Source organism: Apis dorsata, unplaced genomic scaffold (genome assembly GCF_000469605.1).
Source record: "Apis dorsata unplaced genomic scaffold, Apis dorsata 1.3 scaffold_44, whole genome shotgun sequence".
NCBI lineage: Eukaryota > Metazoa > Arthropoda > Insecta > Hymenoptera > Apidae > Apis > Apis dorsata.
In genome coordinates, this window is record NW_006263346.1 from 1,469,731 (window position 1) to 1,496,303 (window position 26,573).

The 26,573-nt window shown below is 25.3% G+C and overlaps 6 protein-coding genes across 17 annotated transcripts in view; 3 read left to right on the forward strand and 3 right to left on the reverse strand.

Moving 5' to 3' along the window:
* Positions 1-833: 833 nt before the first annotated feature.
* LOC102671560 (protein inscuteable homolog) lies at positions 834-8,456 on the forward strand. 2 transcript variants are annotated; one of them, XM_031514395.1, is made up of 6 exons: positions 1,344-1,506; positions 1,653-1,746; positions 2,476-2,829; positions 6,520-6,948; positions 7,076-7,283; positions 7,379-8,456. In XM_031514395.1, the coding sequence occupies exons 3-6, from the start codon at positions 2,483-2,485 to the stop codon at positions 8,348-8,350; spliced, it is 1,956 nt and encodes a 651-aa protein (XP_031370255.1). In that variant the 5' UTR covers positions 1,344-1,506; positions 1,653-1,746; positions 2,476-2,482; the 3' UTR covers positions 8,351-8,456. The 2 variants fall into 2 exon arrangements, with proteins under 2 accessions (XP_006608823.1, XP_031370255.1); XM_006608760.2 differs by lacking the exon at positions 1,653-1,746 and having other exon boundaries at positions 834-1,506.
* Positions 8,207-10,741, reverse strand: LOC102671433 (MIT domain-containing protein 1). The gene is made up of 5 exons (XM_031514453.1): positions 10,605-10,741; positions 9,820-9,965; positions 9,359-9,597; positions 9,044-9,243; positions 8,207-8,225 (listed from the first exon to the last, which is right to left on the reverse strand). Exons 2-5 carry the CDS (start codon positions 9,938-9,940, stop codon positions 8,222-8,224), a joined length of 564 nt encoding a protein of 187 aa, XP_031370313.1. The 5' UTR covers positions 9,941-9,965; positions 10,605-10,741; the 3' UTR covers positions 8,207-8,221.
* Positions 10,640-12,803, forward strand: LOC102671102 (STAGA complex 65 subunit gamma-like). Of its 4 annotated transcripts, none has more exons than XM_006608758.2 (8): positions 10,640-10,803; positions 11,195-11,380; positions 11,455-11,518; positions 11,585-11,691; positions 11,764-11,980; positions 12,099-12,232; positions 12,337-12,501; positions 12,562-12,767. In XM_006608758.2, the coding sequence occupies exons 2-8, from the start codon at positions 11,202-11,204 to the stop codon at positions 12,659-12,661; spliced, it is 966 nt and encodes a 321-aa protein (XP_006608821.1). In that variant the 5' UTR covers positions 10,640-10,803; positions 11,195-11,201; the 3' UTR covers positions 12,662-12,767. The 4 variants fall into 4 exon arrangements, with proteins under 4 accessions (XP_006608821.1, XP_006608819.1, XP_031370288.1 ...); XM_006608756.2 differs by having other exon boundaries at positions 12,099-12,262; positions 12,562-12,661; XM_031514428.1 differs by lacking the exon at positions 12,562-12,767 and having other exon boundaries at positions 10,644-10,803; positions 12,099-12,262; positions 12,337-12,505.
* Positions 12,804-13,165: 362 nt separating this feature from the next.
* On the forward strand, positions 13,166-16,920 carry LOC102672284 (ADP-ribosylation factor GTPase-activating protein 2). 2 transcript variants are annotated; one of them, XM_006608767.2, is made up of 8 exons: positions 13,166-13,313; positions 13,626-13,817; positions 13,957-14,088; positions 14,177-14,209; positions 14,530-14,835; positions 15,014-15,288; positions 16,024-16,393; positions 16,476-16,920. In XM_006608767.2, the coding sequence occupies exons 1-8, from the start codon at positions 13,239-13,241 to the stop codon at positions 16,728-16,730; spliced, it is 1,638 nt and encodes a 545-aa protein (XP_006608830.1). In that variant the 5' UTR covers positions 13,166-13,238; the 3' UTR covers positions 16,731-16,920. The 2 variants fall into 2 exon arrangements, with proteins under 2 accessions (XP_006608830.1, XP_006608831.1); XM_006608768.2 differs by lacking the exon at positions 14,177-14,209.
* A 168-nt stretch (positions 16,921-17,088) lies between these two features.
* On the reverse strand, positions 17,089-19,331 carry LOC102671874 (probable protein phosphatase 2C T23F11.1). 4 transcript variants are annotated; one of them, XM_006608766.2, is made up of 5 exons: positions 18,945-19,331; positions 18,193-18,386; positions 17,786-17,991; positions 17,494-17,719; positions 17,089-17,427 (listed from the first exon to the last, which is right to left on the reverse strand). In XM_006608766.2, exons 2-5 carry the CDS (start codon positions 18,377-18,379, stop codon positions 17,096-17,098), a joined length of 951 nt encoding a protein of 316 aa, XP_006608829.1. In that variant the 5' UTR covers positions 18,380-18,386; positions 18,945-19,331; the 3' UTR covers positions 17,089-17,095. The 4 variants fall into 4 exon arrangements, with proteins under 4 accessions (XP_006608829.1, XP_006608828.1, XP_006608826.1 ...); XM_006608765.2 differs by having other exon boundaries at positions 18,193-18,395; XM_006608763.2 differs by lacking the exon at positions 18,945-19,331 and adding an exon at positions 18,779-18,920 and having other exon boundaries at positions 18,193-18,395.
* Positions 19,332-20,389: 1,058 nt separating this feature from the next.
* The window catches only part of LOC102672521 (uncharacterized protein DDB_G0283697-like), a 7,774-nt gene continuing 1,590 nt past the window's right edge, over positions 20,390-26,573 (reverse strand). The window contains exons 3-12 of one of the 4 annotated variants that reach the window (XM_006608771.2): positions 26,379-26,573; positions 26,187-26,254; positions 26,024-26,101; positions 23,845-24,311; positions 23,037-23,193; positions 22,774-22,935; positions 22,197-22,691; positions 21,993-22,128; positions 21,694-21,916; positions 20,390-21,613 (exon numbers count right to left, since the gene is read on the reverse strand). In XM_006608771.2, the coding sequence (XP_006608834.1) occupies positions 21,061-21,613; positions 21,694-21,916; positions 21,993-22,128; positions 22,197-22,691; positions 22,774-22,935; positions 23,037-23,193; positions 23,845-24,311; positions 26,024-26,101; positions 26,187-26,254; positions 26,379-26,573 (2,534 nt within the window). In that variant the 3' untranslated portion in view covers positions 20,390-21,060. Of the gene's footprint in view, positions 21,614-21,693; positions 21,917-21,992; positions 22,129-22,196; positions 22,692-22,773; positions 22,936-23,036; positions 23,197-23,844; positions 24,312-26,023; positions 26,102-26,186; positions 26,255-26,378 lie in introns of all 4 variants that reach the window. The other 3 variants (XM_006608769.2, XM_006608770.2, XM_031514465.1) reach the window with 3 other exon arrangements.

Genomic DNA, 26,573 nt, shown 5'->3' on the forward strand with positions numbered 1-26,573 from the left:
TTTTATTATTATTATTTTTTTAAATATAGAGTATATATATAGAATAAATATAGAGTATTTTTTATTTATGTATTTATATTTCAAAAGCGAATATTAAACACAAAATAATTTAAATTTTTGCATAAATATAATATATTCGTGTTTATTTTTGTTTTGCTAATATATATAATAATAAAAACCAATGTAAATATTAATAATAATAATAATAATAATTAAAGTTTTGCAATTTTTCTTCTTAAACAATTAATTGAAAGTTTTTAATTATTGTAGGAATCGAAATATTTATATTCAATAACATTACATTTGAAAAAACTAGTTAAATTGAATTTCTATTTACGCCATTGCATTCCACAAAGAATGCACCTAGTTACGCTTTGGCGGTTACACATGGATTACACATACTGGAGCACAGAAGGATACACATACTGGAATATGCACCCTGTAAAGGCGACAAAAGAAAAGGGGAGGAGCTTTATTTTCATACGAGTTGGCTTACGAACTCGAGGCGGGAAGGGAGCGCGACTTATGGAAGGAAGTCGGAAGCGACTCGATCCGAGTCAGTCGTTCGCGAAGCATCAATACGTTTAGATCGATTGATTCAAATGCATTCAAATAGATTATCGATTTATTATACATAAATTTCGAAGAATTTCAATATATTATATCTATTATAAACTACTAAACTATAAGTACGCAAAACGTGATTAATATTTAACGATAAAACAAAATGAATTTTAAATTTTTTTATTAAAAATTAATCATCAAATTATTTAATGACATAATGAAATATTTTTAAAGTTTTTAATTAAATTTTATAAATTATAAATTTAATATTTTTATTGCATACTAAAAAATATAATTTGAATAAAAATTATTTAGAAAATACAATTAAAAAAGAAAAAAGTAAATGCAATGAAAGTATAAAAAGAAGTTCTTGATATCAATGCGAAAAACGATTGGATTCTTCGATGGGGGTTGCATCGGACACCATACGGTTCTTCGAGCACGCGACCCATAGGAGGGTCGTTCCACTCTACTGAATCGTGAAACCACCCTAGTGTGCTATCGCATTGTTCCACTGTTCATCCGTCGATCGAATTTTCTAACCAGCTTTTTCGAAATATTTTAACCAATTTTTACTTTAACAAATTCAATATTGAAGTCTTTAAAAAAAAAAAAAATTAGAGTCGCGAAAGTTGGTCGAGGAAAGCGAATAGAAAAGATGAGTGCATTCAAGAGACATCAAAGCAAAGTGTTCTGGAATCATATGGCGTCTCAGGATCTAGAAAGTTTGAATCCTTTTGCCTCGAAAAACGATTTCACCAAAATCAAACAAAATATTGCACATAATTTTGAAATAACCAAAGAGGAAGAACATTCATCCAGCATCAATGATACCAGCGATACGATCAATAGTGAAAATATAACGGCTATTCGCGTCTGTCCAAAGGAAAACAATGAACAATATTCTATGACAACGATTCATGAAGAAAATATAATTCAAACGTAAGTAAAATTATTTTAATCGGAATAAAATTTGTAATGTTATAAGTTTACTCATTCGAGCACGTTTATTCATTTATTATCGGTTCTTCCTTATCACATTGACACACAACACTACTTTCATACCGCTGCAACTTTAATTACTTCAGAACCATACGATAAGTTTTCAAGCGTTCAAGCTGTTTAAGAATTGCTCTATAACTTTGGATTGTATTCATGGAAGACATCGATACCTTTATTCTCGTATGTAATTCTTTTAATCATAACAATGCTTGATAAGTTGAGCATTGTTTCCATATTTAAGTGTTATCTTTTATTCTGTTGTAAGTTTTGTATTTTTTTATATTTGTTTACTTTTATAAAAAAATTTTTATATTTATTTATAAGTAATATATTTCTATATTTAATATATATTTTTTTTTATAAAAAATATTCAACATATTTAATGAAATAGATAATTTTATAACTAAAATGAATAATTTAACTATTTTAAATTCTTTCGATTTTTCTTTAACTTATTAATGTATTTTATTAATTTTATAAATTTCAATTCAATAGAAATATTTCGCAGATTACCGTATTTTTCTTATATACAATAATGTAATAATTAGGACATTATTATTATTATTTAATTATTATTATTAATTTCAAATATAAATTATTATTATTATAACATAAATTAGTTTAAATGTATTTAGTTTAAACTTATAGAATTATTTAAAAAAATTAATTATATTAATATTAGAATAAAATATTATTTTTATATTCTCAGCAAAATAAATTACTATTATTTTAGTCTTTTTAATTTAGTTTAATAAAAAATCTTAAGAAAATATTGATATAATTATTGATACATATTGATTTTTTATAAAATTGTCTCATAAATATTTTTTTTATATATATATAAAATTATATGAACTTATATAGAAAATAAAAAATTATTTTTTTTTAAATCATTTTTATTTATTTTAGAGCTACGATGGATACAAAGATTAAAAATAAAAAAGACGAGAATAATATCGGTTTGGTAAATAGATCTTGCAGTCCTTTGAGTCAAGATCTTCGAAGCTTGGATTCTGGTTTCTCTGATTCCGAACGATCGAACTGTTCTGAATTTTATGAGAACGAAACACCAAGGCGTCGAAGAAGACGGAAGCGAGTTAAAGATCGACAACATAAAATACATCCAAAAAGTGGTGTTATTTGGTTAGAAGATGAAACTATTCCAAATCCAACATATACTTCTACGCCTAAGAACTCCCGAACTTTACCTCGAAATCATATAATGATGTTCAACGCACATGTAGGAATATCAAGTACACAAAGGTAATTTAAATTCGAAAAAATTCGATTAGATATCGTAGTCACAATTTGCAACTGAAAAAAATATTATTCAATTAAGATCAGATACAATATATGATTTGATTGATTTAATATATTTATTATTTTTATATTGATATATTAAGTTAAGAGAGTTAAAATATATTTTAATTATAATTTAAAATTTTTTAAGATAGTTTAAAATAAATTTGATGAGAATTATTCATCGCTTGTACTATTTGTTCTATATTTAGATATTATAATGTTATGTTACATTAGTTTAAATATCAGAAAAGTATATTTTACAGTCAATTTATGTTATTTATATGATGGAATAACATCGTAAAAAAAATGAGATAAAAGGAAAACAAAATAATACTATAAATTATTAATTTTATTATTTTAATCACTATAATTTCAAACTTAAAATATCTTTATAGTATGTTTGATCAATAAAATTAAAGGATTTTATATCAAAAGACATTATCTTTGAAAGTAAGCCGCGCCTTCTATGAGTTGATAAAATGAAAAGGATGTATGTTTTGAGAACATGAATTGTCACGATAAATGTCTGGGTGAGCCAAGCGATAGGAATGCAACACGTAAGGCACTTCCCATGTTATTCTTCTGATTGTTTCGTAAACTCTCATTTACCCCTATACAATGGTGGTACATCGTCGTATGTCTGCATATATACGTACTTACTTAGATCTGATGCATTGGAAATAGCGCAACTCATCACCAGGAATATTAAATTCTCATTATACAAAATGCGTCATAACGAAAACGACACGTTTGATTTATTGACAGAAAATTTAATGAATAGAATTTCTGCGCAATTTTCTGTGATCGTTTTGATTCTATACGTATTTAAAAGGAAAAAAAATAAAAAATAAAAAAAAGGAAAATGATATTAATATTATTATGATAAATGATATTAATATTGACTAATGATATTATATTTATAATATTATATTTTATTGAAATATATGTAAAAAGTATATTATAAAATAGGAATTGATATTTATTATATTTGTATTATAATTTTCTTTTTTAACTATTTAACTAAAATTTTTAATTTCTTTCTTTTTAGAGAAGAATAGATACAAAATGACATATTGAAACTTCTACTTCTTAAAATTATATTACATTTTTATTTTTACATTTTTCTAAAATGTAATTTTCAAATCATCATTGATAATTTGAAAGAATTTGTGATTAATATTTAAAAAAGTCAAAAAAAAATTAATAAATATATATATAATGATATAATGATATATCATATATAATGATATAATGATATATCATGAGACTATTAGATATTCCTTATTAATTTTTATGGGATTTGAACTACATAATAATAATAAATAAGAAATGGGAAAGTATTATGACATATCATCAATTAACATCGATTAATTTACATTGAAATATTTACAACGTAAATTAAATTCAATCATTTTGTGTAGTTTAATCTAATATTCGGAGTATATACTAACTTATAGAGATTGTGTTAATAGCAGGAAACATTGTAGAAAAGGATGATCAATTTACATACTTGTTTTGTAACGTCTATTCTTACATAAAATTAATACATAAATAAAAAATTATAAAATTCATTAAAAATATAAATATAAAAAATATAGAAAATAACATTTATCAAAAATAACATTAATTAAAATAATATTTATTATCGAAAAATTATATTAATCATCTAAAATATTATTTTATAATTTGATTAATATTTTCATTTTTTTATGCATTTGTCAAGAAAAAAAATAATGACAATAGATATTTAATCAACTTTTTACAAATCTAAATGCAAAAAAAATTAAAAAAGTCTTCAAATTATTAAAAAATTTTTAAATCATCATTGAATGTTCACTAAATGGATTATTTATTTTAATTTTTACTGATTCTTGAATGAATTTTATTACGTAATATAATAAATTCACCAAGGCTATGGAACGTATTTCTTTCGACACCCTATAGATATACGCGCGCCAGTACGTGATTCAATGCAATGTGCCATACGAGGAATACCTAAATGAAAGAACGACGCGGTTTGAGTCAACCACGGTCCCGGTGTATCCCGGTGCGACAGCAAATGTACGAAGAATTCCAGCCATCGCGTGGATCGTGTGCAGGTGATGGCGTACAGCTTAGTCAAAGAAAATGGGATTAGTCATCATTGTCCATGAGAAAACGATTTTAGTTCCGAAGCTGACTGATTAGTCAGCTTTTCGCTCATAGTATATCCGTTCTTCTGTCAATCTTCGATTGTTTCCAAGACAAAATCTGTGCACTTTGTTGTGCGAATTGGACAGTGATTAGATCTTAACTATGTCACAACAACAGTAGTTGAAACAGTAGTCATCTTGTCTTGTTATGGCACGATTAAGGTAGATTCTATGTGTAATCTATGTTATCTATGAAATGTGATCCATAATATTTGTTAGAAATTTAATATTTCTGAATTAAAGGGAAATGTTATTTTATTATTGAAATAAAATAGAAAAGCATTTTGTTATGATATGATTGAATTACTGAAGATTTTTTTATTTAAATCAATAATATGGTTTTGAAGATAAATTTATTATATGATGCGCTTGGAGATTGAATTTTTATTAAGAAAAAGAATAATATTTTTTATCTTAAAATAACATAAGGAAAAGTTTATTATTAAAATACGGATTTTTTTTTACAGATTCTTTGATCTATATATAATATTGATATGCGATATATAATTTGATCTATATAATATTTCTCGAAAATATTGATTTTGTTTGAATAGAAAAATATTTAATATTTGATTTATTGAAATAATCACGATATAAATTGAAAAAATATTTCAAGTATTACGTATACAATTTTTTAATTTGTTTTTAACAGAAATTGTTTTTAAAATAGAAATTTTAAATTTTAAATATTTATTTATATATAAATCTATTCAATTTAGAAGAAAAAAATAAATATAAAACAATATAAAAATATTTAAGTGAAAAAGTAAATAAAAAAAAATGAAGAATATTATTTATATTTTTTAATATTATAAAAATTGTTAGTAAAATTCGATCAATATTAAAAATATTAAAGAGTAAGCATATTAAAAGATTAAAAAAACTTTGTTTATTATATAATTAATTAGTATATAATTAATATAATTTTATATATTATTAATATACTAAATGATATATTTACAGTACATGTAAAAATTAAAGAAGCCGAAATTGAAGATGTAGACTTATATAAAAATCAAATTGATATTGTTCTTTAATCTATTAGCTATATGACAAGTATAAAGAAATGACAATTTTTATGATGAGTATACTCATCATCTTTTCATTTTTGCGATACAATTAAATTGTTTAAACATTTTTAAAATAGAGCAACATACTTAACGGATTAAATTATTTTTATTACAAAAATATAAATCTATAAGATAAATTAAGTGTTAAATATTAACAGAAAAAAAAATTTTTTCTTTAATATAAATATAAATAACAAATAATAAAAATGTTTAAAGAAAAAACAATTTTATACTTGTAAAATTTCATTATATTTGTATGAATCGACTATTTTTCTTTCATAAATCTTATAATAATTAATTAATGATTAATATGAAAAAATATTATCAATATTATATTTTTTATTTTGGCTTCATTTTATTAATTATATTTTATGTTAAATTTTTTACAGAACAGAAGATAATCAAGTAGATACATCAAAAATTCCTTCTTCTGTTTCTTTGCAAGATGAATATCTCGGTGATTTTTTATATGCAACTGAACCACCGGAAGATGTGGCTACACCAAGAAGCGCAAATTCATCGATAGCAATTAACTTTTCAGAAACGGAACCAGCTTATAAATCTGTGTTACATTCCAGAAATTATAGACAATCTTCATCAATAAGAACATGGTTGAGTGATCTTGCAATGGAAACAGACAATGAATGTAACAATACTCTTCAAAGCAAAGCTTTACCACGACGAAAGTATCGCGAGTTTTTGGATGAAAAAGGTGAAATGATTGATTTGAAAAATTTATCATCTTTAGCTACTGCAGCTGCAAATAAATTACTTATTAGAGCTGAACAATTTGATCAACATTATCAATATATTTTTGAGTAAGTATATTTGAGAATAATTTAAAATTTTACATGTAAGTTTTAAAATTGATGAAGTTACAGAAATGATATCGAATATAGAAAAGATAACATAAACGATATTAATAACTGATTTTATTTTTTACAGCAAAATATCACATTTAGAAAGTGATAGATTAGAACAACAATTTCTACGTGCCATAGAAGATGACGCTTTTTCCCTGCTTTCGGAATTGGGTATACCATCCCCGCGTAAAATTCATCAAAACAGTTTAAAAGAAATATTATCGCAATTAGAAAATATGAAGAATTTTGTCGACAATGCTGTAAATACTCGCTTAGATTTTTATATCGAAGTAAGATTTTATATTATATAATATTGTGAAATAATTAATAATAAAAAATATGTTATACATTAAAAAAATATAATATTAAAATTATCATATTATAGAGAGTAGTCAGAGGATTGGAAGAAGCACCGAAAGATGATACCACATTAACTAGAGGTGCTTTAGCAGCTTTAACTGCTTTAGGCTTAGCAGGACCTCGAGCAGGAAGCAGTATTACAAGATGTTTAGGTATTAGAGCACTTTTGACATCTGTAATCACTACTGGAAAAACATCAATGGATTTCGTCGCAGCTTCTTTACGAGCATTAGCAAGTGTATGTAGTTCCGCCATGGCGATAAACCAATTTGTTAAAGATGGTGGTCCAGAAATATTAACAGACCTATTAGTCGCAGATAATATAACTGAGAAGGAAAAAATGGAAGCAACAGCATTACTTGTGCAGATTACTGCACCTTGGGTTAATGGTGTAGGTTTACCTTATTTGGAATCTTTTGCAAAAGATTTAATACCATCCTTAAATTGTCTAGTCGAAAATACCAATTGTGGGCAGACTTTGTTGTTAGTTGCAGCTGCATTCAATCACTTGTCCAAATCCAAAAAATATGCTCTTGTGATATTAGAACAAGAAACAGTTAAAAAACTGTTAAAAACTGTGAAAAAGTCAGCTGGAAGAAATGTTTGGTTAATGGAACAAGTAGCAGCTCTTATCAGTGAACTAGCGCGTATACCTGAAGCTCGAATATATTTAGCAAAAGTTCGTGCCTCTATTGCATTAGTTTCTTTTCTTAGAATGCGACCTCCTGGCTTGGAGGATGCATATAGACGATTAGAAATTACTGCTGCCGCAGCACTTACAAGACTCTGTGTGGATCCAGAGATTGCAAGACAAGTAGTTGCTGTCGGAGGTGCAGATTGTCTTCCATCATACAGAGCTGAAGATCTTTTAACTGAAGATGAAAATCAAATTGAAGCTGGATTATTAAAATATACAAAATCCTTAAGAAAGGCATGTAGGAAAGCCGCAAAACAAATTGATATTGCAAAGGCCAGTGATTCTAGTACTTTGAATTAAGATTAATATATTGATTAATATAAGATTAAAATATTGAAGTTGTACATATGTTGTATCTTATGAGATAAACGAGATTTTATATTTATACTTTTATATAATAAAAAAAAAATAAATCTATTGAATATATCTAAAAATATATTTATTAAATATATCTCTTATATATCTTTATATATCTAAATATGATATAATATATACATTATGTTAAAAATCTTGATTCATAGATATAAAAAATATAAAAAATACTGTTAAAAATAATATTTATTACTTATAATATAAATTGTAATTCTGTGCAATGCAAGTCAAGTTCTATAAAAATTATATAATTTAAATTCAATTAAATGTAATGAATATATAAAATTAATTTTTTCATTTTTAATTATTTATCATTATTATAAAATATTATTATTTAATTTACAGTTTAAATCACTTTTTGATCATTATTTACTTGACTTTTATGAAATATATCTATAGTTGTTTCTGAACAAGGTCTTAGTTCAAGATCACAAGCACCTAATACAAATTTTCCATTAGGTGGTTTAAAATAATCCAATCCACGACCGATTTTAATTATCCAACCATTGCTAAGTCTAAAATAAAATCATATATAAAATAAGAAAAAAATATAGCAATTTATAATAAAAAAGAAATAGCAATATATAGCAATAATCATATTCAACTAAGATATGTTCTTACATAATTTGTCTATCATGAAGAGTATCAGAAAATTTAAATTCAAAAGAAATAAGATGAGATGATAAACTTTGTTTCAATTCATTTAATCTTGCTATTTGATTTTTCTTATCATCTGGATCAAGAGTTGTAACTAAAGATATTTTAGATAATGCATGACATTTTCTCACAGCTAATTCACATAATCTTACAAAATTTTGACACTAGAAATAAAATATAATTAATTTAAAATATATTTTAAATATAATTTAATTTTATTTTAAATATAATTTAAAATTTAATATATAACTTATAAACTATATTAAAATTAAATAATACCTGATGAAATGCTCTTATATAAGGATCTTCAATATTAATATATGTAACAGTTGCATCTAAAAATCTTCCAAAAACAGTACCATAACCATGTCCTATGCTATCAGTTTCAATTTTAATTAATTCTCTGTATGTACCAGTTGCCTTTTCTTTTTCAATTAAAATTTTTATTTTTTCTGCTCTATCCAAATATTCTGATGCCTTGATAGCAAAATACTTTTGCTTAGCTGGATCTGTTGTTTCTATAATTTTACTAATTTCATAATAAATTCATAACTTATAATATTAAATAATTATAATTTACATTAATTTACTAATTATAATACATTACAGGTAAATTGAAATAATAATTTAATGATTTTTTATTTTAAATAAATTAAAATAAAAATAAAGATATATTACTTAATAAAAAAAAGTTTTATAATTTAAAAAAAATTATTAATAAAATATATGTATAATATTACCTTTTTTAGAATCAAGTAATATTTGTATACCTTCCTGATATAATACTAAAGCCATTGTATACTGTTTATTGCTATCCATTTCTACTGCTCGTTTTAATATTGAAGCTGCCGCGCTTTCCATTGTATGTATATTATAATAAATTATACTTTAAAAATAATTATAAAAAATAATTATATATGTTTAAAATATAATACATATTTTTCTAATATTTAGATAATTTCTAATCTATTGAAAGAATATTTAAAAAAATGGAAAGTACATCACAATACGTGATGTACTGTGCATGCGCAAAAGATAACGAAAATCGATATTTAATGAATCGTAAATTTTTAATAATAATTGATTGTAATTTTTAAAATATTTGGACATAATTTTAAAATATCTTGTCGTTATTATTAAAGTAATCTAAATAAATATGTTCATATTAGATTGCTAATACTTTTATATATAATATATATAATAAATATAAATGGATAGATAAAAAATATATTGTAAAATATATTTGAAACTTAGTTATTATTATTTATTTAATTAATTGTAGAATATAAAAATTCATATTTCATAATATAGTTTATTTATTTTATTATTACATACTTGAAATAATATCGATTCTTAAATATATCGAAAACTACTTCGATTAATCAATGTAATGAAATAAAATTATGGCGCTCAACTATAATATGATTCTAACCTCACAAATAGTAACCTATTAAGTATTACTAATATATAAATTAAGTGAGATGCAAATTAATTGAAATTTATCTTTGTTTATTTTATTAAATACCTCAGAAAAGATAATTTTTAAGATCATTTTTAAAGAAGTCGTAAATATTGATAGACAAATTCGAAATTCTTATAATTCTTAAACTAGATAGTTGTTTTATTATAAGTTTTTAACCAAAATGTAATGATGTCTTCTGTATAGTGTCATAGCGCATAAGCTATATACATATATGAACGCGGGTTTTTTAATAGAAAAAATATTATATGTATTATTTTATATGTATTTTATATACGAAAACACTAAAATTTGAAAGTTTTTACTAGTACAAAATTTTTTTTTATTTTAAATTTAATTTATAATGTAAAAAATTATTTTCAACAAAATTATTATCATTTATGTTATTAAGTAAATTTTCAAAAAATATATGACAATAATTTTTTTAAATATAATATAATTTTAATTAAGTATTTATACATATTATACTTAATATATATATTATATTATAATATAATATAATAAAAAATGGAAAGAATGAAATATTTAGATATATTATATTTAATATATATAATATTTATGTTATAATATATTTAAAATATGATAAATAATAAAAAGAAAAGTATAAAAATCAATATATTTTATATCAGTCATAGTTTTACAATGAAGTCTACTAAAAATAGTGGAATTGGTTCTTTATGGGGAGAATTACCTGCAAGAGAAACTCTAAAACAAGAAGTAATAACTCCAGATATCATAGAAAATGTTTGGAGACAAGTTATGGAAGAATCAAATAATCCTGATTGTGATTTTCAAATAGACAGGCAATCTGAATATATTCAGTAAAGTTATTCATAATTAAAAAATAAATCTTATATTTAGTATATGATATAGTTTTTTTCTTTTTTATTTATAGATTACCTATGGGAAATCTTCATGTATTAAATACTATAAATCTTCATCAACAATTAAGAATAATGGTAATAATTTAATAAAAAATGTATATAGATTTTATCTTTGTATATTAATATTTACATTAACTATAGGAAGAAGGAATGGTATTAGGAAATATGACAACAATTGAAACACAAGATTTACAAGAAGAAAAAGAAACACAAAATTCATTTCATAACTTATCAATACAAAAAGAAAGGTATTAAAATATATAAATATATAAATATAAAAAACATGAAATTCAATAAAAAATTAATATAATTTTTTTTAGAAGTGTATTTAAAGAAGTTTCTACAATACATTATCTTACACCAGAAACATCTCGTTATATATTAAAGCATGCAGTTATTATTCTTTTAGCACATATTGGATTTGAAAAATCTTCAAATATAGCTATAGAAACACTTACAGATATTGCTGGTCATTTTTTAAGAAGAATGACGCTTTTAATGAAAGCAGCATATGAACAAAAAGATCATGGATTTCCAGTAATATAAAATTAATTAATTAATAATCATTTATTTTCATTTCATATTATTTTACTTTTGCTATTTTACTATAAAAAATAAAAAATTTTTAAAATATATATTTGATTCTCTTGTATAGGATATGTTAGAAAGAGTTTTATTGGAAACAGGAATTGGTGGTATATGTGCTCTTCATGACTATTATCAAGAATATATATTAAAATTTGAAGAAAATATGAAAAAAAAAGTTGAAGCAATGATGGAAAAACAGAGGCAACTTGAACTTAATGCTTATAATTCTAAGTATTTAATTGTGATGAAATAGCTGCTAAATTTAAAAAAAAAAAAATTATTTTTAATATTTATTCAATTTATAGGATTGTTTTAGATGAAGCAGCTAATAAATTGCAATTTGAAGAACTTGATGAATTTGGTAATGTTTATCGAGAAGTTCCAACTCTTCAATTGTTAGATCCTGATATGGGTTTTCCTCCTAGTCTTGATGCTGGTTTCCAAATGTTATATAATCTTGAACAAGATGAGTAAGTTATTTATATAAATATTAATTTTTATATATAGCATTATAATATTAATGATTATAGATTAAATAATTTGGAAGTAGAAGAAGAAGAAGTAAATGTAAGTGATTCTCCAAGTACTGGACAACGATCTGATATATCAAATGATAAAAAAAAGTCTTAATAATCATATAATATTTGAATATTACTTATATAATTTTTAATTTCCTTATTTTTATTCCATGTAAAAAATTTATAATAAATTTTCAATAGTACTAATGTTTCTAAAATTGAATATAAATTTATTATTAAAAAAAAATTTAAAAGGAAAGTTTACCAATATATGAAATTTTTATATTTTTTTCATATAAAAAAAATTTTGTAATAAATTTTTAATATTAATATTTCTAAAATAATAAAAATTAAAAATATAAACATAAATTTATTAATAAATTAATAAGAAAATTCATTAATATAAAAAAATAAAATAAAAATATGTTGTTTTATTTGTTATATATCATTTTTTTTTCTTTTTCTTTCTTTATTATATTATATATATTATATATATTATATATTAAATGTATAAAAATAATTAGCAATTATCTAAGTTACAATATTCAGTTGAATTTAAAATATTATCAATATTTGTTTTAAACTTAAATTAAACTTCAATTTGCAAATAAGCGACCTCTAAGTATAATATCCTTACCATCGCCACGCGTCCCATAATACTTTGCGAGGCCATTGACAACACGTCAAAAATGGCAGATCCAGCACCTAATAAAAGTGATATTGAAGAGATTTTTAAAAGATTACGAGCTATTCCGACAAATAAGGTTTGTTTCTTCATTTATTATTTTATTTTATGATATTAAATATGAAACTGTACAAAACTATACAATAATAGACTTAACAATAATTTTAACATAATGTCATATTTTTAATTCCCAACCTGTAATTTTCCTAGAATTTTATAATGACAAACATATTTCATAAGATATTTTATGTCAATTTATTTTTTAAAAATATTAATAAAATTTTTTAATTTTTAAAAAGAATTTAATAATCGTTAATGAAATTTATAATTGAATAATTAGTTATATATTATTATAATATAGAATATTGATATAATATTATGATTTTTCCAGACATGTTTTGATTGCAATGCAAAAAATCCAGCATGGTCCAGTGTAACTTATGGTGTTTTCCTATGTATCGATTGCTCTGCAGTTCATCGAGGATTAGGAGTTCATTTAACATTTGTTCGATCTACTCAACTTGATACAAATTGGACTTGGTTACAATTGAGAAATATGCAATTGGGTGGAAATGCAAATGCTGTTGGTGTTCATATTAATAAAATTCAAAATTATTAATTATTATTATAATTACTATGATTAGTTTATTTTTATTTTATTAAATTATTTGAAATTATTTGATAATAATTGATTTTAAATAAATTTTTATTATATTTTACAGAAAAAATATTTTGCACAACACAATTGTTCAACAACTGATGCTCAGCAAAAATATAATTCACGTGCTGCTATGCAATATAGAGAAAAATTGGCACAAGCATCTGCTCAAGCAATGAGACGTTATGGAACAAAGGTAAAATTTATATTGTTTATATAAATTTCCATACAGAACATACACTTTAGTTAATCATTTTATAACTACAAATATGTGATAATTATAGGTTATTCTTCCTTCAACAAAAAATAAGACAATGGTGAGCTGTAAAACTATTTTCACAAAAACATTATCAAACTAAATTTGCTTAACATTTTATTTTAAAAGATAATTTTATAAAAATTGATATATGATTATTTTTACTTTCAATTGTTAATAGCACAATTTTTTTTTAAATTATTTATATATCATTGTATGTTCTGTTTTATTCACACTGATGAATTATTTTGAAGTATTTTTATTAATAACTAACTTATCCATATGTGTGTATCTTGCATAAAATATAACATTACAAAAAGAATTAAATTTTAAAAATTTTTTTTCAAGATTTGCATTCTCAAAAATTGTGTTTTATTGTAGTTGCATTTGGATGAAGGTCCAACATTAATGTCCGAAGAACAAGGTGAAATTGATTTTTTTAAGGAACATGAAAATACTGAAGCACATAATAAATCTTCAATGTATACGGAAGAAAATTCAGTTTCCAATTCTTCAATTTGTAATTCTATATTAAATAATGAAAACAAAAATAATCAAAAAGATTGCTTAGAAAGTGCTGCTAATTCTTTAGGACCTACTGTTAAATTATCTGATTCTACCTCAAATTTGATATCTGAGAGGAAATCTACCATAGGTGTCAGAAAAATTCAAAATAAACGAAGTAGTGTATGTATCATGCACAATTGATCTTTTATTTTTATTATATTTTTAGTGTAATTTGGTAATTAATTATATAAGTTATTTTTTAATTTTTTAAAAAAAATAATACAATTGAAAATTATATTAATTACAATATTAATATATTTAAAAAAAAATATTAATAATTTTTATACTTCTATAATAGTTCGGAAAAAAAGCTGGTGGATTAGGTGCTCAGAGAGTTAAAACAAATTTTGATGAATTAGAAAAAAGTGTTGCCGAAGCTACTAAAGAGCCACAGGAAAAGGATAATCAAGAAAATATAAAAAAAGAACAAGAGGAATTTGCTACTCGTCTTGCCTATCGTTATGAAAAGAATTTAAATGAACAAGCTAAAAAAATGGAACAGAAAATGAAACAATTAGATCCTTCCAAAGCAACGCAAGCAGAACGTCTTGGTATGGGATTTAATTCACGAAGGTAATGTTTGTATTTTATTTATAAAATTATTTATTTAATTTGTACGTATATATATTTATATATATGTGAATATATACAATGTTTCAAAAATATTGGAACATCTATAAACTGGACATTCCTGAAATAATTTTAAGCAATATTTTCTTTTGTAAAAACTTTTATTATGGTTTTATTAACGAGATATTAATAAAAAAAAATTAGTCAATAAAGCACGTAGCTTAATCGAACCGCGGCAATAGCATTAGCGAACATGAAAATATCCAAGTAATATAATAATATCTCAAAGTATATTAAATATTATATTATATATAATTAATTATATATATAATTTATTTATTTATTTATAATATAATTCGATGTAATTTTTTATCGATAAAAAAATATTTGTTATATTCAACATACTTTCTTCGAGATGTTTTGGACTTTCTCATGTTCGGTCAATAGTATATAACCAACGCTACTATCGATTAGACTACGTAAGTGATTAATATTTTTTGTTAATAATTCGTTAACAAAATCGTCAAGAAAATTTTTCGAAAGAAAAATTTTACTTGAAATTATTTCAGGAATCTCCACTTTATGGATGTTCAACATTTTTGAGATATCTTGTATATATATATATATATATATATATATAAATGAAGAATTATAATTTTATTTAATAAGACTGCATGAACAGTTATGAATATACTATAAAAACACAATATAATGTATTAAAATGTATATAATTTACAGTGGTGCAAGTCATTCTGCACTTGGTGATATGAGAACAATAACACAAGAAACATCATCAAAGACTATAACTGCTTCTGAACCAAGACCAAGAGATATTGATATTGAACGAGATCTTTTTATTAGTTTAGATGAATTTTATGCGGCCTTATCAACCCCATATAGTAGCAATACAAATAATAAATCTCGCAATGAAGAAGTTATTGTGATTGCAGAGCCAGAACCACCAAAACGAATAGTTCCATCAAACAAAGTAAATATTGGTAAAACTGATAATAAAATAATGATAGAAGGAGAAGCACAAAAAAAATTTGGTAGTGCCAAGGCTATTAGTTCAGATCAGTATTTTCAAGACAGCAAAGATGATGATTCTGTGAGTTGTTATATTATATCAATATTATTTTTATATTTTATTTTTTTATTTAAAATAAAATTTGATATCATTTTAATTACAGTGGGAACGTAAAAGTAATTTGCGACGTTTTGAAGGTTCTTCTAGTATTTCATCAGCTGATTATTTTGGCACAGGAAATTCTACAGCAACATCTCCCACTGCTTCTTTGTCAATGCGTCTTAGTGGTGGAAGAGCTGATGTTGATTTAGATGACGTTAGAGAAAGTGTACGTCAAGGAGTATATAAAGTTGCAGGCAGATTGAGTTCCCTTGCCAATGCGGCTGTTTCTTCTTTACAAGACCGCTATGGACTTTGAATGAAAACTTACTGCATTTTACTAAAGTTGTTACTAAACCTATATCTGGGCATTACTTGTCCATTGTTTGAAATTGTAAATAAAAACTTGTAATTCAGTTTCTTTTTGTAATTTGCTTTTTGAAATTATAAATAAGATGTCATGATAATTATATGATGAGAAAAATACTGTTAATAGAGATCAATCATTTCTTAAAAAATTTGTGTTCATAAAACTTAAAAACAATAAGAATTCATAAAAAAATTAGTAAATTTTATAACTTTTGATGAAATATGATGATGAAATACTATTTCATTATGATGTAAAATTAAATATAAAGAATTTTTAAAAATAATCGACACATAAAATATTAATAATTTAAGTGACTAAGAATTTGTACTAATGGATTCTTTGCAGCGTGAAATCAAATGAGAATATGGTTTTCCATGAAGAAAACATACAAGAACAACTGTCATATTATCACAACCAGTACCCATTAAAGCATCTGGTGCAAGGCAATGTTTCATAAGTTCTTCACAAATTTCTTCAGGATCCAATGTATCTTGTTCTAATCTTGTTCCGAATTTCGATTGAACTAAACGTGTTCTTATAAAATTAACTACCTCGTTGCTTGTCATTACATCCCAAATACCATCACATGCCAAAACAACAAATTCCCAATCTTCTGTTATTTGAAAAGCTTGAACTTCAGGAAAAGCTGTAATTATAAAAATTTAGCATAATTTTAACAAAAAACAATTTTTTGTTAGAAATTTAAGATTACCAGTAACGATTTGTTCTTGCGGAGATTTACGTTCATTTCGTTTGAACATAAAATCACCGAGAGCACGAGTTAATGCTAGTTGACCATTAACTCTATTAAATTCAACCCAACCACCAGCAGCTTCAATTCTTTCACGTTCATCCTTCAATGTTGGTTTATGATCACGACTAAGTGGAATAGCATTACCATTTATACTTGCCACTGCTCTACTATCACCTGCATTTGCCTATAATAGTCTTATAAAATAATAATAGCAATAACAAAAAAAAAAATTAACTAAAGAAGAACTTACACTATATATAACATTATCCTTTATAAGAAGTGCTATTACAGTAGTTCCTGCTTGTTCATCTTTAAGTGCTGCATCATTTTGCATTGCTCTATCTAATTCCAAGAAACCCTGTTGTATTGCTTGAATAATATTACCTGCTTTATATTCACTTCTTTTAGTTATATACTCATGAAGATGTTTTCCAGCATATTGTGCCATTGCTGCACCTATTAATATTATTTATAATAGAAATTTATATAGGAATTTGAAATTTTCTTTTAAAATTCTTCTTTTAATATAATTAATATAATAATATATGTTTTCAATATGTATTATATTGATCAACATTTAATTGTTCTTTTTTAGATAATTTTAAACAATTTAATTATATTTTTGCTTTAAAAATTTTATTCTTATCTTATTCTTACCTCCATGACCATCATATACTGCAAAAAATGCAGTACCAGGATCATCAGGTAATGAAAGTATATGTACGTGGCAATCTTCCATTTTGATGCGCCAACCTTGCATACAAGAACTTCCAACTCGGTAGTTTGAATTTCTACAGCATGCTAAATTCTTAGCTGTTACAGGTTCACTAAGTGTTTGACCCATTATTTTTCTGAAGATTCTGATATTATTTATAATATATTATTATTCATTTCAAATAATACAAATTCATTTTATATTGTAATAAAATTTAAATTCAACATATATATATATTTCAAAAATAATATTAATGAATATATTTTTTGAAATTCTAATCAATGATTTATTTATGCGATATAAATAAATTAATAATCTTTTATAATTATGTATATTATCTGTTTTTAATGATATATGTATAAATATTATAAATATTTTAAATTTAAAAATACTATTTGATTAGAATTATATTTAATTTATTTCTGTGTAAATTTTTTTTATTATTATTATAATTTTTAATTTATATTATTCATACACAAGTTTGATACAAAATTAAGATCTAACGTCAAACATTAAAGATGATCTAACCTTGTGTAGAATTTTATACGCATCGCATCTTCCACAATTCAAGATTATAGAAATATAATTATTTTAAGAATAATGACTTTTTATATGTTTATATATATATATATATATTATAATTTATAATTAGTTTTTACTTTATTTATGATCTTAATTTGGCATCAGATCTCACCTTCATATGCTGTCAAACGAACATATATAAATCTAACCTCTTCACACACTATTCCTTTTGTAAAATTTCTGACAATGTATATGATATTATATAACTTTAATAATACTGTAATTTTATGCTACAAATTTCGTGTTCATGCAGAAGCTCACTGTCAATTATTAATTGTTATAAAAATTATTTAAAAATATTTATTCAATCTAAAACATATCAACAACTGATTATACTGTGCTTCGGCATTATGTTGATCAATAGGCAGTCATGTACAAAAAATATGAACGACATAGTTGAACAGCTGATTACTGACTGATGTATTACATGAATTTAGATTATGTATAACTACAAATAAAGTATAGAATAGTTTTTACGATATTTGATATCCAAAGATGCCACATGATTCCTGTATTGAAAATAGTGGGAGAAATAAAATGTCATATAACAGCTACATAAGAACGGGTGTCTCTATTGTTAGAATCTAAAATTAAGTTTAGAAACTTAAATAATCAAAATCATAAAATATCTCAAACTTTGATTAGTGACGCCATACAGAATTTGGTAAATCAAAAATTATAATTTTAATGTTTTAAAAATTTTAAATTTATCATAAATAAATCATTATGTTTAACAATGTATAAAATCGAAAATAATAGATGCTTAAAAAAGCTTTATTTTGCGGATTATATTGTTGCCATTATATTCTTCTCTTATTATTTGATCAGATTCAATTCCATTTCTAAAGTCCCACAGATAAAATTAATATAGATAACATTGAATAAATAATAAGAGAAAAATAAGTAATAGTAATAGATATAATAAAAGAGTAATAGTAATAAGTAATAGATAAGAATTGATAGTTAATGCCTAAATATTGAATATTAAAGATAGTTTCAAAATCAAAAACACTCAAAAAATGATGCATATCTTGAATTCTTATTTTATCTATTCTATTTTACTATTTGTTGTTCTTATCTATATCTATCTACTCTACAAAATTTATGAAGAAAGTTTTTAATTAACTTTATTGTCTTCTAATTTAACCTATTTATTAAAAATCTTAAATTATGTATTTTTTGTTTATATTGCACAAATAATTACATTTACAATTGTATATTACCAATATATAAAAATAAATTTAACTTTAACAGTATTATATTTAATATAAATAATAAGATGTAATAATAAATGTATAATATAAATGTTAAAAATCTACAATGCAATGAATATAATACGAGAATTGATTTTTATCAATTTTTTTTTATGATTAAATTAAATATAATTTTTGTACTCACCATTATAAAATGTAGAAATTATACATTATAACATTCTGATTTTTTGTTAATATTTTAAAACACAAAATCTCAATATCAGGTTTATCTAGTCTGTGGTTATATTTATAAAATATTTTGAAAATATAATACATAAACAAAAATTCATTCAATAAATCTTAATTATTGAAAAATTTGCTCTATTAAATTACAAGATAAACACAAATCATAGTATTAAGATGTATATAATATTTATTACACTTATCTAAAAGTGACAAGTTTATCGATTTTGTTATATATTCATTTACATTAATAATTAGAAATTAATTAGATATTTTTGTTATTTTTTTGTAGATTCCATCAAATTTTCAATGCACAAATAACCGCTACTTTTACATAACTATACTTAACATGCTTATATGAATAATTTCCTTTACAACAGTTCTTGTCAACATTGTCACTGAATGTGCGTACATAGTGACTATTTGAATTACAAAGGAATTGAACATTATGAAGTTTATATCAATGTGTACATTTCAAGCATGTCCAGTATTTAGTAAATAAAAATCTAAACACAGTTTCATACTCACAATTTTATATGAAACAAATAATGTTTAAATTACGCATTTTTACAACATTTTTACAACAAACTTATAGAGAACAAATATAGTATTATACATAGAGTTTTGTCAACTTGATTGAAAATAACTATTTAACCTTATAAAAAATAATTGCTTTGTATGAAATTCTGATATTATACGTTTTCTATGGTTTTTAAAGTTTTACAAATTTTTGTAGAAAAATAATAAAATCACATTAGGATATGGTTGAAACGTACTAATAATTCTTGGACTTTACATATCTATTTTTTCAATTTTTACTTTCACTTCTTGCTTTTTTATATTTTCTTTTTCATCTATTTCATTCTTTTCGCTATCCCTTTCTTTATCCTTGCCAGAATGTTGTTGTTTCTTATCTGAATTACGGAAACGATCATAACGAGAATCTTCATCATCACTTGATTTACCTCCTGCTTCTGTTTCTCTTAAAATATCGCCCAAGTCTTTATCGACATCATCCCACAACTTATCGCTACTATCGCCTGGGTAATCATCATCATCTTCTTCTTCCGCTTGTCCATTTTTGTTGTCTTTTATATTCTTTTCAGATTCGACAGTCCCTTTTTGCTCAATTGCTTTACTAGATTCAGCAATATTAGTGCCATCAGTTGTAGTTACTGGCAATGTGTTATTTGTAGACGGTGCTTCAGAATTAGTTGGAGATTTAGCATTTTCTGTACTATTTGCAGCATTTGGTGTAGAAGTATTATTGGTAGATGACGATGATTGCAGATGTATTCTTTCTGCTTGCCTTCGCAATGCTTTATCATCATTATCGCGCACATATCTGTGATATATTAAAATTATATCAACAATTGTACATATAAAAAATAAAAATAAATTCATGAAATCGTTTTAAATTTATACCGTTTAAGATGACTTCTAGTTGAACAATGAAGTGCTATTGCTCTTTCACTATTTTCACTACGTGGTAGATATAGCTTACATAATTCACAGAACTGAACCTCGACACGTTTTATATATTCTGCTCCAACTTTAATCATTTGTTTGCTTTTAGGTTTCTTTTCTGTATCATTTGTTCCTTCACTTTCCGGTTTTTCTTTTTTTTTTTCAGGAGACTCTTCATCTTCTATTATGTAAATTATTTATAATTGTTATGAAAATTAACGTTTGTTAGAAAAATGTAATTTAATAACCATACTTACCATCAACATCACCTACAGAATCCAAAGTCATGAAATTATCAAGATTAACTTCCTTGTCATCTTCTTCTGGTCCACTTGAATCCGCTTCCGCTTCACCATTGCCAGCGTTCATTCTTTCTTTCAATGCACTTTTTCTCTGAAAGATATATAGGTATAAAATATATTAAAACTTCAAAAGATTTAACATTATTATAGAGATAGTACCTTAATATGATCCAAAGAACACATATGAGTTTCAAATAGCATTGGTGATCGAAATTGAATACGACATGTGCGGCAAAATGGTGTAAGAAATCGTTTCATTTGACGATGGGAATCAGATAGTTGATGTGCTGCTTTAAGAGAACGATAATTGAGTTTACAAATCGGACAGAACATGGTACGAGAAGGCAAAGTACCACGCGCAGCATCACGAGCTTCGACACGTCGTTGTTCTTGTCGTTGCAAAACACGCATACGAGTTAAAGTTGCTTTATGACGCGATGCGATTCGTCTCATTGCTGCACTATGACGGCCCGAATACAAATGCAAAGAGTATTCTTTGAAAGTAACACTACGATGAGCGCAATGTGGACAAGTTAATTTAATAAATTTTCTCCCATCTCTTCTACTAGGTAATTCTTCTGAACCAGTAGCTCTACCGTGTTCTGTTTTATCGTTTTCATTTCTTTCTTCATCATCCCCATCGTCTTCATCATCCTAAAAATATACGCGTAACAAATGTTCATCGTAACGGGAAGCTAATAATTAAAATAGCAAAATTTTTTTTAATTAGCCTCACCTCATGTTTTCGATCATCTTCATCTTCTTTTACTTCATCTTCTTTTTCTTCCTCATCTTCGGTATTTTGCCTTTCCCGATCTTGCTTTTCTTTCTTTCTTTTTTCATCTTTTTTCATTTTCTCTTCTTCTTCCTCTTCCTCTTCATCATCGCGTTCATGTGGCTGAATTAATGTCGGTAAATATTACAGTAAGTATTGCCATTAGTAGCACACAATATGCATATAGACAATAGGAGCAAATATTATCAGCCCTATGGAGTTACCTTATCATCATCATCCCAATTACTTTTGTTATCATCATCCTCTTCATCGTCATCGGAAAATTCAGCGTTAATAGCTTTGGTCATCTCTCTATCCTTGTCCTTCATACTGGTTCCTGATCCTGACTCCTTTTTACTTCCGGATAGCCTAGTAGTACCGCTACTAACGACACAGCAATTTTGTTTTGACTTACATTATTTCCCTTCGTCTTGTTCTGGTTCCTTTGTCTTTCATTATATCATCAATCAAAATTTTGTTTTCTTATAGTTGATATACAGCAAATATCGCGATAGTATTTGTTTTTTCTTTTATCCCCCATAATGAATGCATTTCGTATTGCAATAAAGGTCTTAACTATTCAGCCTTTTTGCTCTGCATTGTGCTCTTATGTTTCCGCATTTTCGCGTTTTAAAATATATATATAAGAAACAACGTTCTTATACTGGTTTTAATCACCGCTATGTGTAAGAATGATAAATAATGATCTCGTAAAGTACAAGTATTATAGTAGTTCTCATATCAAAAGTAATTACATTGTATTTTGATGATATACGCATTGTATTTATGCATATCAGAATCAATTCCCTTTTTTATTTAGAACCCTGCGAAAAGTTTGCCTCTCGGCAGTACAATTGGTTTCGTGCGATCATTTGTGTCATTTTTTGTGTTTTCTTTTACCATTTATATATCTATCATCGTCTTGACTCTCAGGTCATTATAGTCAGATATAGTCAGTTCGTTTACTGACAAATAAGCAAGCAGGCTACTAGGACGGTATTGCGGTTGGTAAGTGATTTATTAATTAATTACCTCCTGCGCAATTTGGTTGTGGTCATGCGCACACGCTGGATGTAGTCTCGCGATCGCGATCCTAGCAGCTTGCGTCGATAGTCGAGTGAGTGTAGAGTACGCTTGCGAGCCATGATGACGTCCGATCGAGAGCTCATGCGATGGAATCCACCCCCTCTTCCGCTGCCGCGAGTTGAAATACGACCTCTGTAGTTTGAGCTTTGATGCGATATTCGCCCTCGGCTCGAGCTATATCTCTGAGTTGGAGGTGCCATTTCACTAATTCGAGGGGGTGGTGGAGGTGCATAGCTCCGTGATGCTGAATGACGGTCCTCTGAGCGATGGTATGACGAAGCACGTTCGCTCTGTCTCTTGTCCTCATACACGGCCGAAGATGACGATCCCTTATTATCGTCATAAGGAGCTGATGCAGATGAACCACCATACGACGAAGAATACCTCTGAGAGCCGCTACCGCTACCTCCACCCTGCCAAATCAAATTCAATTGTGCTCCTTCCCATTGTATCTTTCTCTTTTCCTGCCCTTCTCTCTTTTAATCTATATACATTCCTCCCCTTTGTTCCCTCCTATCTGATATTCTCCATATATTTTTTCTAATTCCATTCCAAGTTGATTCTTTTGCACTCCCTTATTTACCATTCATTATAGTGCCAATCGTTTAATAAAAATCATCCAACCTTGTACTGTTACGGTCACTACACCCATTCCCGTTGGATCACCAAAATATAGATTTACCTTGCCTAAGCTTGAAAAGCACCTAAATTATTTTATCTTTCATATTTCAAATATAAATAACTCTGCATCCCTTTTTTTTTATTTATTATATTAAAAACAATTTTTAGTTTTCAAAAAATGTAATAGCAGTCTTGTCATTTCATTTCAGGTACGAGTTCAGAATAGTAGCTTTGACCAGCATTCGTTTGCTTGAAGATATCAAATGAACTGAATTCTGTATGATTCTGGATTATTTGTTTGATAGACCTTTCCAATTTTAATAGCATAAAGATAGATGTGTTTTTATATACTCTTATTTGTAAAGCACTCTTTCATATAATTCAATGCCTTATGCACACTTATATGGACCAAGAAATCAAATAAAACTAATAAAATTGTAGTTATAATGTTATATCCTTGTATATTTTCTTTAAGGATAAAATATGTGAAAAATATATTGTGTACTTTCACTGTTTTTATAATGCTTTCCAGTACATATTCTAGCTTCAACCTGTAGATATGAGGTACATATTATAGATATATATTTAAAAAAGGTTCATGTTTCTCACTCATTTTCAATTGAATATAACATAGGATGCATGTCCTTTATATTGGAAAGGTCTACGATACTTTGACATTATTAACAATTTACTTCATTATCTCAATGATAAGTTTTAATTGATGTAATTTAGAAAATTGTATAGAGCAGTATTTGTTAAAAATTTTTGCGGTGCGGCAATGTAGGGATGCTTTCAATATTTCAGTTAACTGATCTGCATTGTGTAGGAAATTGGTTCAGTTGCACATATTGTTTTAGATAGAGAACAATACTGACGTAATGTTGACATTTTAAAATTCACATTTCTATAAATATATATATATACACACACGCACATATATGTATATATCTAGTCATCTGTTGGTTCTGATACTTTTCAGGTTGTTCTCAATATTTAATGCAACTGTGTGCAGGCAATAATTAAGTACCATCTAGGTGTATTTCATCTTTTAATTATGTGATGTTTTCGTAGTGTTCCACCAGTAGTGTCCCAACGCAAAAAGAATGGGTGTTCAAGTAGCCGTTGGCTCGTCGCTTGAAAGGAAAGTATGACGACTTATGAATGCCTTGCCTACTGTTTCTTTTCTTTCTTTTTTTAATTTTTTTTTTTTTTTAATGTTTAGACGAGTGTCCTGAAAATATTTTTTATATGGAACAAAATATTTTAAATTTGCATACTTAAATTTGCATACTTAAATTTTAAAGATAAAAAAACTTTCAGGACCATCGTTTTTTCATGCTATGTAACTTAAGAATTTGAGAACTTTTGTGAAGCAGGGCTTTCAAGATGAAAAAATGGTTCTTGACCACAGCACGGCAGGAGATTGAAACAAAATAGACTAACACTTTTTTTGAAATGTCTTTCAATAAAAATATCGCTATACTTAAACTTCTAAAATACATACCTGATATGAATCACTTCTCATCCTTTTACGAGTTGAATCACTTGATGAACGATGTTCATCTCTTCCAGAATAAGAATCCTAAATTATTAAAGCAAATTTTTCATATATGCTAATTTTATATATATAATTATTTAATTTATAATTTATTTATTTATATATTTACCCTTGGTCTTTTGTAACTATTTGAATGTTCACCTCTTCCTCCTCTACTAGAATATCTTTCTGAACCTCCTATTATAAATATAAATATCAATATTAATTTTGATAAAAATAATATTCATAAAATAGATAGATTATATAATCATTTTATTAATTTATATTATATTATAATATAAAAATATAAATATTGACTAACCAGAATTATATTTTGAACGAGAATCATAACTAGTAGTTGAATATTTAAATCGACCTCCTCTAGACGAGGAATAACCTCCTCTGCTAGACATGTTTCCTCCTGTTGATCCACTATTCCATTCGTTTCCACTACCGCCACCTCTTCCTCTATAAGAACTGCCTCCCCGAGAATTAAATCCACGGCCTCGAGAACTCA

Coding starts and splice junctions, on each gene's coding strand:
- LOC102671560 (XM_006608760.2), top strand. CDS start 1,223: ATGAGTGCATTCAAGAGACATCAAAGCAAAGTGTTCTGGAATCATATG. Junction 1,507..2,475: donor GAAGAAAATATAATTCAAAC/GTAAGTAAAATT, acceptor TATTTATTTTAG/AGCTACGATGGATACAAAGA. Junction 6,949..7,075: donor CATTATCAATATATTTTTGA/GTAAGTATATTT, acceptor TATTTTTTACAG/CAAAATATCACATTTAGAAA.
- LOC102671433 (XM_031514453.1), bottom strand. CDS start 9,940: ATGGAAAGCGCGGCAGCTTCAATATTAAAACGAGCAGTAGAAATGGAT. Junction 9,598..9,819: donor ATTACTTGATTCTAAAAAAG/GTAATATTATAC, acceptor GTAAAATTATAG/AAACAACAGATCCAGCTAAG. Junction 9,244..9,358: donor ATATAAGAGCATTTCATCAG/GTATTATTTAAT, acceptor TTTTATTTCTAG/TGTCAAAATTTTGTAAGATT.
- LOC102671102 (XM_006608756.2), top strand. CDS start 11,202: ATGAAGTCTACTAAAAATAGTGGAATTGGTTCTTTATGGGGAGAATTA. Junction 12,263..12,336: donor CTTAATGCTTATAATTCTAA/GTATTTAATTGT, acceptor TTCAATTTATAG/GATTGTTTTAGATGAAGCAG. Junction 12,502..12,561: donor TATAATCTTGAACAAGATGA/GTAAGTTATTTA, acceptor TAATGATTATAG/ATTAAATAATTTGGAAGTAG.
- LOC102672284 (XM_006608767.2), top strand. CDS start 13,239: ATGGCAGATCCAGCACCTAATAAAAGTGATATTGAAGAGATTTTTAAA. Junction 13,818..13,956: donor TGGGTGGAAATGCAAATGCT/GTTGGTGTTCAT, acceptor TATATTTTACAG/AAAAAATATTTTGCACAACA. Junction 16,394..16,475: donor ACAGCAAAGATGATGATTCT/GTGAGTTGTTAT, acceptor TTTTAATTACAG/TGGGAACGTAAAAGTAATTT.
- LOC102671874 (XM_006608763.2), bottom strand. CDS start 18,801: ATGCGTATAAAATTCTACACAAG. Junction 18,396..18,778: donor CGTATAAAATTCTACACAAG/GTTAGATCATCT, acceptor AAATAATATCAG/AATCTTCAGAAAAATAATGG. Junction 17,992..18,192: donor AGTATATGATGGTCATGGAG/GTAAGAATAAGA, acceptor TAATATTAATAG/GTGCAGCAATGGCACAATAT.